Here is a 14,935-nt window from a genome sequence, read left to right as displayed (position 1 = left end):
GTGACTTGCTCACCTATGCATTTTATTTATACAAATAAATTTACCACACAGTTCTGCCAACATTATTGACCTAGTACTGTGTGCCAAGTGGTAAATGTGAAAGTTCTCATACAATGATATTGTTCCACCCCTTCATGAACTTCTAATTTGGCAGGGAAGATTAGGGTAATTGAACAAATAATTTTAAGACAATATGGTATCATGATACGAAGATGTTCTGTGTGCTCTGGGAAACCAAAACAGGCATTTATTTTACCAGAGAATTCATGGAAGTTTCATAAATATGATCCCTAAGTAATTTTAAAGGATGAAGACCTGGCCAGGTGAAGAAAGGTAAGAAGAACATTCTAGACTGAGGGAATAGAAAGTGAAAAAGAAAAGAGGCACAGCACAAACATGTGCTAGAAAATACACAGTTCAGAGTTTTTAGAGAGTAAAAATTGAAATGTGGAATCTAAAGAACTTAATAAACTGATGAACAGAATAGATTCAATGACATGGAAGCATAGATGAGACTGATGAATGTCAGAGGGATGGAGGAGGGAGGGTGGGTGGAGGGGGAGAGAGTAACCAAAGAATTTATATGCAGATATGCACAACCCAAGGACATGGACAATGGTGGGGAGGGGGACTGGAGAGGGGGAGGGAATGGGGTGGAGCGGGTCATTGGGGAGAAAGGGGGACATCTGTAATATTTTAAACAATAATAAAACTTGGAAAAAAAATCAAATTCAGACGTAAAAAAAAAAAAAAAATTGAAATGTAATATCCAAAAAATGAATAGAGAGCCAAATTGGATCGGAATGTAGATGGCTTTGGATACTTTGATAATTTTTGTCTTATAAGCAACATAGCATCCCAGGTAGAACAAGAGTTTAGTAAATCTGACTACTGAATACAGAGTAAGGGCTTGTTCCATTTAGCTAAGTTCTGTTAAGCACTTGCTTTCTTTGGTGTCTGTAGGTGTAGCCAATTGGCCTTTTTTTTTTTTTTGCTCTTGCCTTCTAATCCATGCAACGCTTTTCATGACTGTTGGCCTCTCTTCCAACTGGCTTCCAGTTATTATTTAGAAATAAGATATAGGATCAGTGTCTTCTTGTGATGGTAAAAGATCAAAATATTATCAGAGTGAGAGTTCTAGCTTTTCTTTACTTCTTTTTCTTTTATTAGTTTATCTTTATTACTAAAAGTATTTCAGATGTCCCTTTTCCACCCCATTGACCCCTTCTTCCCAGCTCCCACCGCCTCTCCAGGCTTTCACTGCATTATTGTCTATGTCCATGGGTTTTGCATGTATGCATGTAAATTCTTTGGTTAATCTCTTCCCTCCCCATCCCCCAACCCCACGAAATACGACAGTCTGTTGCATGCTTCAGTGTTCCTGGGTCTATTTTGTTTCTCAGCTTATTTTGTTCATTAGTTTCTTCTTAAAGAAGACCCTCCAGTATTTCATATAATACTGGTTTGGTGCTGATGAATGCCTTTATTTATTTATTTTTTTAATTTATCTTCAGAGGGAGCTCCAGTGGCGCAATCGGTTAGTGCGTGGTACTTATATAAATTTATCTTCATTGTTGAAAGTATTACAGATGTCCCTCTTTTTCCCCCATTAATCCCCTCCACCCTGCATCCACCCCACTCCCAGGCCTTCCCCATAACAGTGTCTGTGTTCATGGGTTATGCTTATAGACATATAAGTTCTTTGATTAATCTCTCCCCCACCCTCACCTTCCATCTGAGATCCCTTAGTCTGTCCCGTGCTTCTATGTCTCTGGATTTATTTTGTTATTACATTCCATATATGAATGAGATCATGTCATACTTGCCTTTCTCTGACAGGCTTATTTCACTAAGCAGAATACTCTCCAGTTCCCCCCATGCTGTCCCAAAGGATAAGTGATCCTTTTTTTTACAGCCGCATAGTATTCCATGGTGTAAATCTACCACAGCTTTTTTTATCCACTCGTCTACTGATGTGCACTTGAGAAGAATGTATATTCTGGAGCTTTGAGGTGGAATGTTCTGTAAATGTCAATTAAATCCATCTGATCTAGTGTGTCATTTAGGGTCACTGTGTCCTTGATTTTTTGTCTGGAAGACCTGTCCAGTGAAATCAGTGGGGTGCTAAAGTCCCCTAGTATGATTGTCTTGCTGTTGATCTCTCCCTTAAAGTCCTCTAGAAGTTGGGTTTTTTTTGTTTTTGTTTTTTATAAATTTAGGTGCTCCTATATTGGGTGCATATATGTTTATCAGAGTTATATCCTCTTGATGGGTCTATCCCTTTAGTATTACATAGTAATCTTTTTTGTTTCTCGTTATGGTCTGCATTTTGAAGTTGATTTTGTCCGATATGAGTATTGCTACCCCAGCTTTTTTTTTCATTTCCATGGAAAAGTTTTTTTCCATCCCTTCACTCTCATCCTGTGTGAGTCTTTTGTTTTGAGGTGGATCTCTTGTAGACAGCATATTTTTTGGTCACGTTTTCTTATCCATTCAGCCACCCTATGTCTTGTTTTTAAAGCATTTAATCCATTTACATTTAAGGTTATTATTGATAGATACTTATCTATTGCCATTTTAATTATTTATGCCTATGTTTCTCTTTCTCTCTGTTTCAATATTTTTTTTAAGTTTCTTTATCTTTATTGTTGAGAATATTACAGATGTCCTCTTTTTATCCCCATTGATCCCCTCCACCCCACATCCATCCCATCCCCAGGTTTTCCCAATACCAATGCCTGTGTCCATGGGTTATGCTTATAAACATATAAGTTCTTTGATTAATCTCTCCCCAGCCACAGCCCCCTCCCCGCCTTCCCTCTGAGATCCCTCAGTTTGTTCCATGCTTCTATGTCTCTGGATCCACTTTGTTCATCAGTTTATTTTGTTTATTATATTCCACATATAAGTGAGGTCATGTGGTATTTGCCTTTCTCTGCCTGGCTTATTTCACTTAGCATAATACTTTCTAGCTCCCTCCATGCTGTGCCAAAGGATAGAAGATCCTTCCTCTTTACAGCTGCATAGTATTCCATGGTGTGAATGTGCAACAGCTTTTTATCCACTCATCTACTGATGGGCACTTGGGCTGTTTCCAGATCTGAGCTATTGTAAATTGTGTTGCTATGAACATACAGATGAATAAGTTCTTTGCAATTGGTGTTTTGGGTTCCTTGGGATATATTCCTAGAAGTGGGATCACTGGGTCAAATGGCAGGTCAATTTTTAATCTTTTGAGGAAACTCCATACTGCTTTCCATAGTGGCTGCCCCAGTCTGCATTCCCACCAGCAGTGCACTAGGGTCCCCTTTCTCCACACCCTCCCCAGCACCTGTAGTTCGTTGACTCGTTGATGGAGCCATTCTGACAGGTGTGAAGTGACACCTCATTGTGGTTTATGTTTCCAGATCTTAGCTATTATACATTGTGCTGTTATGAACATAGGGGTGCATAAGTTCTTTGTGATTGGTGTTTCAGGTTCAATCAACTTTTTATTACACCAGTTTCTTTAACATTTCCTGCAGTAATGCCTTTAGCTTTTTCTTGTCTGTGAAGCTCTTCTTCATACAGTCAGAGTCCTTCTTTCATGGTGATTATATCTTCCATTTTAGATACTCTTTTTAAATAAACAGATCCTTTAAGGAAACCCTAAATATATTTAAACCAAATAAAAGCAAATCAGCCTTTTTTTAGTAAACAAATTATAGAGGTTCTTTATATCATTAACACTAAGACTCATTGAACAAAATTTCATTAAGCACCCACCACATCGTAATATCTTGTCCTTTCTCTAAAAAGGAAAAGGAAAGGAAATATGTGTAATTAAGCCACAGAAATCCAGCGGCTTCAGAGGAAATTGCAGCTAGAGAAGCTGCCTGATGAATTTCTTCTTCTTCCTCACTTTTCTACTTCCCAAATTCTGCATCCAAGAGCTCCTATCATGATTCACTTGTGCCTAAGTATAACACACATACGCACACATACATACACACACATATATTCATATGCACTCAATACCTTAAATTCATTCCTCTGGGATGTGTTGACCACTTCAAAGAGTTTGTTTTTTTAAAGTTAGAGACCCATACCTGTGTGTTTTTCTGCCTGTGTGTGTGAACACGCACACAGGGATCAACACACCTTTTTTGTAAAGGTATAGAGAGCTAATATTTTTGGCTTTGTGGCCTATATGGTCTCTTTCTCAAATACCCCACTCTGCTACTGGAGCATGAAAGCAGCTATAGACAATACATAAGTTAATGGGCATCCCTGCATTAAATTAAAACTTTATTTTGGGGCACTGAAATTTGAATTTCACATAATTTTCACATATCCCAACATATTATTTTTCTTTTTATTTTTTTCAACTAGTTAAAATTGTAAAAACCACTCTTAGCTCATGGGCTTTACAAAAATGGGTGGTCGACCCAATTCAATTCATGGCCATGGTTTGCTGATCCCTGGTGCAACACATGCACTCACTAATACAAGAAGTGTCCTTTCATTTATTACTTTCTGAGTTATAAGGACAGCTCAGCTCTCTTGATGTGAGCACTGTGCTGAATAAAGAAAGTAATGGTATGAGAGGAAGGGCCAATGCAAGCTGTCAGATATCTGAGATCAATGAATTTAAACTAATCCACAGTTTAGCCCAATGTTTCTCAATTTTGGCTGCATATTGGAACGGGGTGGTGGTGATTAAAACATGTTGATGCCTAGATCCCACACCCAGAGAGCCTGATGTGATTAGTCTCGGATATAGCCTGAGCATGGGGATTTTAAAAATCTCTCCCTGTGTTTCTGCTGTGCATCCAAGGGTGAGGGCCACCCATTTCCCATAAGACTTTTGACAAAGACATAGCATTTGGGGATCAACAATGAGTGGAAAGTTGAGTTATGTTCAACTTTTTCCCCCTTTTCTTTCTCATTTTTAACATTTCTTTCCCATTTAATAACAGGCTTGCCCTACTTTCTAACTACAACCTCCCTTGCTTGTCTTTCTTACATATTCATTTCAGGTCCGAAATAATTAAAGAAGTTAAGAAAGCTCATAAGCCGCAGAAAGAATATCATGCAGTCTCTGTTACGCTACTCACTAGCCTCATTGTCCCAGTGAGTGTTAGTGACTCTCAGATTGATGCTGCCTTATGCTGATCTTTATTAGGGGAGCACTCATTTAACTTATACAGGCACAAGTTCAACATTGTCAGCTCACTCCAGGGAGGTTGGATCCTGGAAAATTGTTTCCAGGCTACAAATCCTGGGAAAGTGTTATGTAAACTACAAAGGCAACTCATTAAATTATAGTCTCTGTCCTCAATCCTTGGATCCTTTTCCTTAAAATGGATATATCTAGGAAGCCATTATCGAGGTTTTGGACCAGCATGAAATTAGAGATAAAAAGAAAGGCTTTTAAAGTATATTTCATAAGCTAAAGTAAATGAGACTCTTTCCTGCTCTTGGAAATGTCTTTCAAGTAACCCAGAATATCTAAGCTCCCAAGACAGTGTCGTATCCTCATCATTTGGGTCCCAATAGAACAAAGTAAATGCATCTCTTTCTTGCCAGTTATTCCTTAAGCAAATTTGAACTTGAAGGTCTGTTGGCACTGATTTCTAATATTTCTAATTTAAATATCAATAACATAATATCTGAATTGCAAATAGCTCTTTCTTCATTGAACTTTAAACTTCTCTAATTTAGACTTGATGAAACTTTTACCCTTTTCCTATTGAAGTGGTGAAGATTCATGTATTTTATGTCATATTTTACATAACACCTAAAAGAATTGCCACCCAAATATTTATGATATTCTGCCCTATTACATTAAATCATTTTTAGTTTAATCAACTGAAACTGCCAAATCAGAGGAAAATAATTTTGAGGAGCTCAGAGTAAATGTCAGGGACAAATGTGAAAGTATATGTCATTTTTGAGATCATGCTTCTGGCAACAACAGTTTCCAGTAGCTGAATTACAATCACAGATTTTTTTCTATATTACAGGATAGCCTTTTGAATGTCATACCACAATTACTCGACTTGTTCCAGGGCTTCTACATAAGTAGGTCTTTTGATTCTAGTAAGGCTAATCCATAATGAGGACTTTTCCAAACCTGGTTGGGTTAAGGGAGAAACTTCAATACAGACAAAAGCTTAAATATCCACATGCGTCCATTTGGGTCATAACTTCTTGGCTCATTTCTGCAAGATTTACTCCTAGCCTTTCTTTTTTTAAAGGAGATTTTACCTAAAACAGTAGGTAGAGGGATTTTTGAGGTAATATTGTTCTGAGAGTAGAGACCTGTGGTCACAGCACAGCATTACTGGGTAGGTCTCTAAGTCCCTTCTAAATGGGACTTCTGAGATGAGTAGAATCATTTGGAATGGTATGAATATGGTTAACTGTTGTCAAATGTATAAATGTAGCACCTGAGGTAGGAGGGCTCAGAAAAATCACTAAGGAACTTAGAATTCATTAATTTATTTAATCACAAAATTTTATTCTCTTGTTGTCAGAATCAAAAGACACAGTCTTAGACCCCTCCTGAGCAGAGTCCATAATACTATAACTTATTCAGAGTGCCATCTCTAGAAAGACGGAGCCAGAGACTGTTTTTATGTAGTATCAAAGGAATGCCACCAGAGAATTTTCATAATTATTTTCATAAAATTGCAAGAAACTAATCCCAGCTCTCTGATCTTTTGATTATCTTCTTGACAGCTCACTCTATCAGTGTAGAGCCTAATTGGTTGTAACACATTGATCTTGGTGAAATGATGAGTAAGCAATATGAAAAACTAGAAGAGCACAGGCTTTGGGTAGGCAGAATATTCTCAGTTTGTATTCTGACTTTGTCATATACTAACTGTGTGACAGTGTGGTGGTGGTAGTGTGGTGTGTATGTGTGTGCACGTGTGCGTGAACATCCATGCATGCATGGAATAATTGTTTAGCCTCTCCAAGACTTAGTTTCTTCACGTTTGAAATAAGAACATTAATAACTTTTAAAACAGGGATGTTGGTGAAAGGAAAGTGTCTAACATTTAGAAAATACTCAGTAAATGCAGCTGCCATTTGCATAATTATTGAGGGTGGCAGCAGCTGGTATTATCAGTCAGGGCAAATATGATTTTGGTGGCTTCTCTGGTGCACAGACTTGCAAAGACCTATCAGCTGCATTTGACAGCTCTGATGGTCACTGCTGATTCTTTCTTCTGCCAGATTTATCTTCTGGTAATGACACATGCACAGTCGGACATTCTTTTTGAGAAAGCACTCTTCCTTTATTCTTATCATTCTCTCCTCTGATTAGCTCAACTGTAAGCCCTAATCACTATTACTGCTGTGCTTTTACAATAAGATATTCATTATTATAGGTGCACCTATAAATTATTAAAATAGTGATTGAAAGAATGAAATACGTAGGGCTTATATTTTACCACAGCATATTTTGTGCCCACTGCAGGTAAACAATAAAATAAGAACAAATACTCTCTTCAACTCTAATTTGTCAAAGCTTATATTTACTTATGAATCTCCATTTAATGAGAAAATCTGTGATCACCTAAGGGCAGGAACTGTTTTTTCATTAATCATTATTGAGTGGAATTGAATCACTTTTAGCAAACATGAAAGTGAGTCAAGCCCATTTACCAAATATCATTATTTTCGTGCCACAGTTATTAAATGTGCACCATGAGTCAGTCACTAAACACAGAAATAAAATATAATTTCCAATCTTTGATTAAATATGTACTGAGTGCCTCCTTTGCACCAAGGCATTATGGAGGTGCTAGAGATATTATGGTAAATACATATTGAACTCTGTCCCCAAGGAGCTCACAGTTGAAAGAGGCACCCAGGCCCACATACATGGAACAATTAGGGGGCCAAGCAAGGTCTTGCAGAGTCAAGTGCTATATAGTTTGGCAAAGACTGTAAGTCAATAGGAATTGAGAAGAGCAGAGGTTGACAAGGCCTGTGATTTACAGGAAAGGTCTGGTGGGGGAGGCTGGACTTCATATGAGCCTTGAAAGATAGGGAAGAGTTGTGTGAACACAGAGTGACATATATGGCATTTCTGGCTGGGAGAACATGAGCAAAAACCTTAGAAGTGGAAGCATGACTGTGAGCATGGTGAGTTGACAGGATAGTAAGGAACCTGGATTGGCTGGGAGAATGCTAGTGAGCAGTGGGAAATATAGTTGGAAGGGTAGGGTGAAGCTCAATGACAAAGACTTTAGAGTCAGACAAACAGGATTGAATCTAGTGAGCCCCTGAAGGTTTTTAAAGGGGGGGAGTGCCATAATAGTTGATGACCAATTCCGGTGTGGGTCTGGTGTATTTCATGTGGTTCACATGTCATCATTATTCTTTTGTAAGCTTTTCCTCGACTTTGTCTTTGGTTGCTGCTGTTTCCATGTTAATTCAGAATATTCTTTCTCATTTAGAGGAAGCACTGGTTCATCAGATCTTAATGACCAGGAAGTTGGTCCTGGGACCATGAAGAGCAGCCAGAGCAGTGGTATGACCCCAGTTACTCAGAGGTCACCAGCCCCAAGCACACGCAGCTTGACTCCAGTCAGCAGTAGAGTAAGTACACAAATGTGAAGGGACATCAGGCTTCTGGAATTTGATCTCACCACCGTGGCATTACTGGGTTTCAGCTCTCTGTATCTCAGTGCATGTCGCTTACGATGATTAATGGTAGAAGCTTCTTTATCAGGACTGAACATCTTGGATCCTTAGCTCCCGGCAGGAAGCCTACAGTACAGGGAAAGGGAAGAAATAGGTTCAAAGGTGGAATTTATATGATGAAGGTTTAAATGGCTATACAATTTAAAAAATATATAAATAATTTTTAGAAGTCGTTGATTTTGATCCTCCATGCTACTTCTCAAGATGTTGACTGCACTAAAATTTTTCCAAACTGATTTAAATCAGGGAAAATAGAATCTTGAAATCCTTTTCTAGTTTCCTTTTCTATACAACTGTTAATATAAGGGGTCGATGCATAATGAAAACTTAAATTGCATAATATATGTGTGTATATAATATATATTATATATAATATGGAAGCTGGTCTTTTGAATGAATGAGTGTCTACTAGATTTTTTGATTAAACAGAAAACCATATGTATACAAACTTTATATACAAACTACAGTTTTTTGAGTCAGCCAGTATATAATGAGGGTCTGCTATATGCCAGGACTGGTTATGCAAAAACATGAAGGAAGTGAAGGAATTAGCCATGCAGTAGTCTGAGGCAAATAATTCTTCCAGGTGGGAACACCACTTATATTCAGCAGGTACATTACTGAATGGCTGTTCCAATTACTTATGGAGAGACTCCTTAAACAATATTTTGAAACAGTGTTGAAAGCTGACCTAACTTAATTTATCTGTTTTACCTCTGTCACAGTCTTATGGTAAAACTTAGTGGTCTACGGCAATTAATTAGGAGTTATATTATTCCTGCTACAGGGAATATGTGTTAGAAAATAAAGACCAAAACCAGTCTATATTGAAGCTGCATTGAGTAGCATACTAAGCAAGTGAGAGCCACATCTCTCTGGAGTGAGTTCATCAAAGTTTCCCTCAATGTCTAAGGTGTCGGTTAAATATAAGGCAACAAGTAGGACTTTAAAAATCATTTTTTGATTGTTATGGAAAGAGGAATTAAAAAGTTTCTTTTATATTCGATCATTATCACACGGTGATATAATTTCCATGGACATTTAAACTCAGCCCAGTTACTAAAAAGTTCAAAATTAGTCTCTTAATGCTCAAGCAAAGTTGGAGTGATGCAATAGCCAAGACCCTAAGTGCCCAGAGAAATTTGGGACAGAGTTTTCCTTTATTATATGTTACAATGAAAACAAGTCTCAGACTGAATTTTGCCACTTACACAAACATTTATTAGCAAGCAGGCACCCAAAAATCACCTATTATTGTAAGCTAGGGAAGTCCTCATTCTTTATCCTTTCATGAACTTTGATAAGCACATTGCATGAAAGTTCCATTCCAAAAACAATGTAACCAACCATGTTCTGATCATACAACCTGCTAAATGGAAAAGTGGCATGGTCTTGTTAAATGGGTATGGAGGAGGTAAGGGGTGGTTGAGGAGAGAAGGTGTTGAGAGGGGGACAGACCAAGGACCAGAGTTCTAAGCCTACTCAGAGGGTACTACTCTGAGGGTATGAAGCTCACCAGATTCTTATACATAGTTCATGTAAGTTGGAGATACCTGTATCATCTTTCTTGCTAACCATATAGTAGAATGCTCCCTATTTTTGTGAATGAAAAATTATTTCTAATGCATTTCCTGCTAATTAGCAAACCTCTTGGTATAGATTTTAGAGAGTAATTATTGATAGTAAGTTTTAGAGTTGATGGACTCCTGATGAACGTCCTCCAAATATCAACTATCTCCTAAAGAATGCACATTTAAATGTGGTAATACTGAAGTATATTTCTATGGAAGGATTTTAAAGTAAATTACTGTCAATATAATGATTCTTTTTTAATTTTACTTTGTGAGAAGGAGCATGGTTTTGAAAATTCTTTGGATTGGGCTGCCATTGAAGGAATCTCTGAGGATTTCACAAAGAATCATCGCAGAAACACTTCTGGCACACCTTCCATAGCAGTCTCGGGGACTTCCCACTCCTCAGGTGGGTATTTATAGTATGACTACACTGTTGTACAAAATGACTAAATCAGGTGGATTTGACTGTCTTGTGTGGCATTAAATGGATGTTTCATGCCTTAGGAAAAAATTGTCCATTCTTTTTGACCCATAGTGGTAGGCCCACTCCATAAGAGCTGCTTAAATGTGGTCCCAGGTGATATCTTAAGCCTCTTACATTTATGCAGAATCCATTTCAAAAGTGTACACTTGCCAGGCATCCCTACCAAGTTTCAGAGCTCTACCAAATGTCAATATAAGAGTGTAGGAAATATAATTGGCTCATTTGATATGAAAGACAAGGACACTTGACTAGAGTTCAAGGAAATAAACTTTTTAAAAATTAACAGCTTTATTGAAATATAATTTACATACCATAAAATTTATCTGAGTTTTGTCAATTTACATTCATTTTGATTGCCTATAGGTTTGGATTTAATTCTACCATCTTACTTTATATCTTCCATTCACCTCATTTTTCTCATTTTTGATTCTAGGTTTTATTCTTTCTTTCTCTACTGCTGTCTTCTAGATTGATGTCTTCCCACCCCATTCCATTTTTCCCTTCCATTTAGTTTAGTATATACACTGTTTCTCTTTTAATGATTATCTTACAGTTTTTAACATGCATGTTTAACTTAAAATCTAATTTCTAACATAAATTCCAATGTTAATCCTTTTTGATTTGGTACTTAGCAATGCCCTATATCTAGACAAATTTACCATTTCATGGTTTAAATAAGGAATTATTTGCAAGAAGTATTAAGGTATTAATAATAACCCCTTTCATTTGTATGGTACATTCAAATATACCATTTCAATTCATCATAATAATAACCCAGTAAAGCAGGTATTATATTGCAATTTTTTTACCTATGAATAAAGAAACTCTTCAGAGAAATTGGTCATAATTATTAAGTTTATGTCCCATGTATAGAATTAAAAATCATGACAAAATCCTCAACATGAAAAACTTACTTTGTTACCCAATGATGATATTTGCATAAAGCCTAAATCTGGATTCTGTGTGCTAAATTGGGGAGTCTCTCCTAGCCAGGTAGCTCTCAAAGAGTTTTCTAAAGGAGTGTGGTTATTGTTGCATTTTGTTTAGGACTAGAAAATCAGCTCACCTATTAAATGAAAAAACTTAAACTAGCCTAGAAGGCAACTTCCTAGAATGTATTTCTCTTACTTTTACTGAACACCTGTACATTTCTGTTTATTGAGTACATACTCTGTGTTAGGCACTATGGTAAATACATTTGCTTTATATCACATCATTTAAAACTTATTCACTTGATTGCTCTCTTAAATCTTTCTCATTTATAAGCAACTATATCTATATCAGCAAGGCTTTGATATAACACTGCTCTGTGAAAATAAGCTGTCCTCCACATTACTGACTAGTGAATTGCTCTTTAACTTATATTTTCAAAAGCAAGATGTTCTTCTGATGAAAGAATGTTCTGGTGCCTGAAGAAGTAGAGCTTTCTCCAAATTTACCTATAGCCACTCCCTTTTCTGTGAATTCTCTAAATTTTAAAATCAAGAATGGTTAATGTTTTACTTTTTCTAAGCTTAAGGGCCCATTCTAAGAGAGTTTTTCAAAATCTATGAGCAAAACAGAAGACTTAAAATTAGCATTTTATAATGGAGCATTTAGTCTCCAATGATCAAAGGAAACATGAACACATCAGTGTTGGTAATTCAGTCCAAGGGACTTTCAAAATGCTATTAAAATGGAAGTATATAAGAGAGATTAAAGATAATGGCAGACTGAGTGGAAGCTACACTGACACTCTCCTGGGACCAAACTGGAATTACAACTAAAATAGAGAAAAACCATCCTGAATAATCAACTGCTGCTGAAGATGAGCTGGACAGCATCCTCATAACCAAGAACCTAAAGTGGAGACCACATACAGATTAGTAGGAAGTGTGGAGGTGCAAGAGAAAGGACTGGCTGGGCTCCCGCAGGCAAAAGATGAAGGTCCAAAGAGATATCTCAGCTGTGAGGGTTCCCACTGAGTACTCTGGGGTCTAAATCCCAGGCTGGGCTTCCCAGCCAAGAGCACCAGAACTGAGAAAGGTGCCCACATAACATCTGGCTGTGAAAAGCAGTTGGGTTTCTGTCTGCCAGGGAGAGATGGCTGGAAATGAAGGCACCCTCTTAAAGAGACAACACAAAAAGTTTTGTGTGTAGCCACTCACCTTGGGTTCCAGCAGAGGGAGAGCAGAGTGGACTGAAGCTGTGTAAGGAGAATCTAGGGTTGTGGACTTTGGAGAAAGAGCTCAGAGGGCTCAGAGGCCTCTGGATTCCTGTGCTGAATCATTACTCCATACTGCAGAGGCAGACACTTACCTTCCGAGCAGCTTTTGCCTGAGGCTGAAGCAATTGCCCCACCCTGCTGAAAAACCTCTTGCCCTATTCAGAGGAGTTTCTACAACCTGAGGCACATTAAGAGACTGATAACAATCAGCTACCCCACCCTGTGGAGTTTCTACAGCCTGAGGCTCATTAGGAGAATCAGATTAATCAGCCTGCAAACAGAGTCAGACATCAAAGTGCTTTGAGTCTTTGCCTGATCTGTTTCCGGACCTGGGCCTTGGAAAAGCAGACTTTGGTGTGTATCTTGGTCCTGTCCAACCATACCCAGCCCCAGCAGAGGGGACCTTAAGCCGAGGGTTTTTGATAGCTCCAAACAGGGTACTCAAGACCGGTGACAAACTGCATCTGACATTGGCCTGTACCAGAGACCCTCCAAAAGGACTGAGAGTCCTAGCAGATCTACCTAATACATAGAAACAAATCCAAACAAGCAGCTAAAATGGGAGACGAAAAACAAGCTCCAAATGAAAGAACAAGAGAAGTCTCCAAAAAAAGAGCTAAGTGAAATGGAGAGAAGCAATCTCTCAGAAATAGAGTTCAGAATACTGATTGTAAGGATGCTCAACAGCATGAAAAAAGATATGGAAACTGTGAAGGAAATTAAGAATGACATAGCAGAAATACATTGAAAGAAATAAACTGCAGATTAGATAGAGGAATCTGAGGATCAGATCAGTGAATTAGAAGACAAGGTAGAAAAAAATCACTCAATCAGAGACACAAAAAGAAAAAATAATTTAAAAATCAGGAAGACATCTAAGGTAACTGTGGTACAACATGAAACATAACAATATTTGCATAATAGGAGTGCCAGAAGAGACAGAAAGTAAAGAAGGTTTAGAGAACCTGTTTGAAGAAATAATGGCAGAAAACTTCCCTAACCTGGTCAAGGAAAAGTCACACAAGTTCAGGAGGCACAAAGAGTCCCAAGCAAGAAGAACCCAAACAGACACATCAAAATTAAAATGCCAAAGATTCAAGACAAAGAGAGAATCCTAAAAACATCTAGAGAAAAGCAATCCATTACCTACAAAGGAGCTTCCATAAGGTTTTCAGCTGACTTCTCATCAGAAACTCTACAGGCCAGAAGGGAATGGCATGAAATATTCAAGGTAATGCAAAACAAGGATCTGAAACCAAGACTACTCTATCCAGCAAGGCTATCATTCAAAATAGATGGTAAAATAAAGAGCTTCCCAGAAAAAAGAAAAGAAAAAAAAGGCTAAAGAAATTTATCACCACCAAACCAGCATTACAGGAAATGTTAAAGGGTCTGCTGTAATTAGAAGTAGAAATAGAAGCATTGCAAGAAATATTAAAGGAATTGCTGTAATAATAAGAAGAAATAGAGAGAGAAACATTGGCATAAAGAATTAAAATGGCGCCTGGCTGGGTGTGGCTCAGCAGTTGAGCATCAACTTAGGATCTAAGTGATCGGGGATTCGATTCCTGGTCAGAGCACATGCCCAGATTACAGGCTCGATCCCCAGTCGGGGGCATGCAGGAGGCAGCTGATCAATGACTCTCATCAATGATGCTTCTATCTCTCTCCCTCCCTCTCCTTTCCTCTCTTTGAAATCAATAAAGATATATTTTTTAAAAAAGAATTAAAATGGCAATATATAAGGACTTATCAATAATAACCTTTAGGATTTTAAAGGAAAGATCAACAGGAACACAGTCATAGTCAAGGACTTTAACACCCCCCTGACTTCACTTGATAGATCTTCCAGACAAAAAGTCAACACAGAAACAGTGACTCTAAATGGCACACTAGATCAGATGGATTTAATTGATATTTAGAGAACATTTTACCCCAAAGCTGAAGAATAAACATCCCTCTCAAGTGCAC

General features: G+C 37.8%; 1 protein-coding gene across 1 annotated transcript in view; it reads left to right on the top strand.

The window, feature by feature from the left end:
• The window catches only part of SYTL5 (synaptotagmin like 5), a 98,133-nt gene that overhangs the window by 48,787 nt on the left and 34,411 nt on the right, over positions 1-14,935 (top strand). The window contains exons 6-7 of the mRNA XM_081125737.1: positions 8,454-8,595; positions 10,548-10,680. Of these exons, the coding sequence (XP_080981863.1) occupies positions 8,454-8,595; positions 10,548-10,680 (275 nt within the window). The remainder of the gene's footprint in view (positions 1-8,453; positions 8,596-10,547; positions 10,681-14,935) is intronic.

This window comes from Miniopterus schreibersii, assembly GCF_964146895.1.
Source record: "Miniopterus schreibersii genome assembly, chromosome: X".
Taxonomy (NCBI): Eukaryota; Metazoa; Chordata; class Mammalia; order Chiroptera; family Miniopteridae; genus Miniopterus; species Miniopterus schreibersii.
The sequence above is the reverse complement of the archived record's forward strand: the minus strand, read 5'-3'. Positions and strand labels throughout refer to the sequence as shown.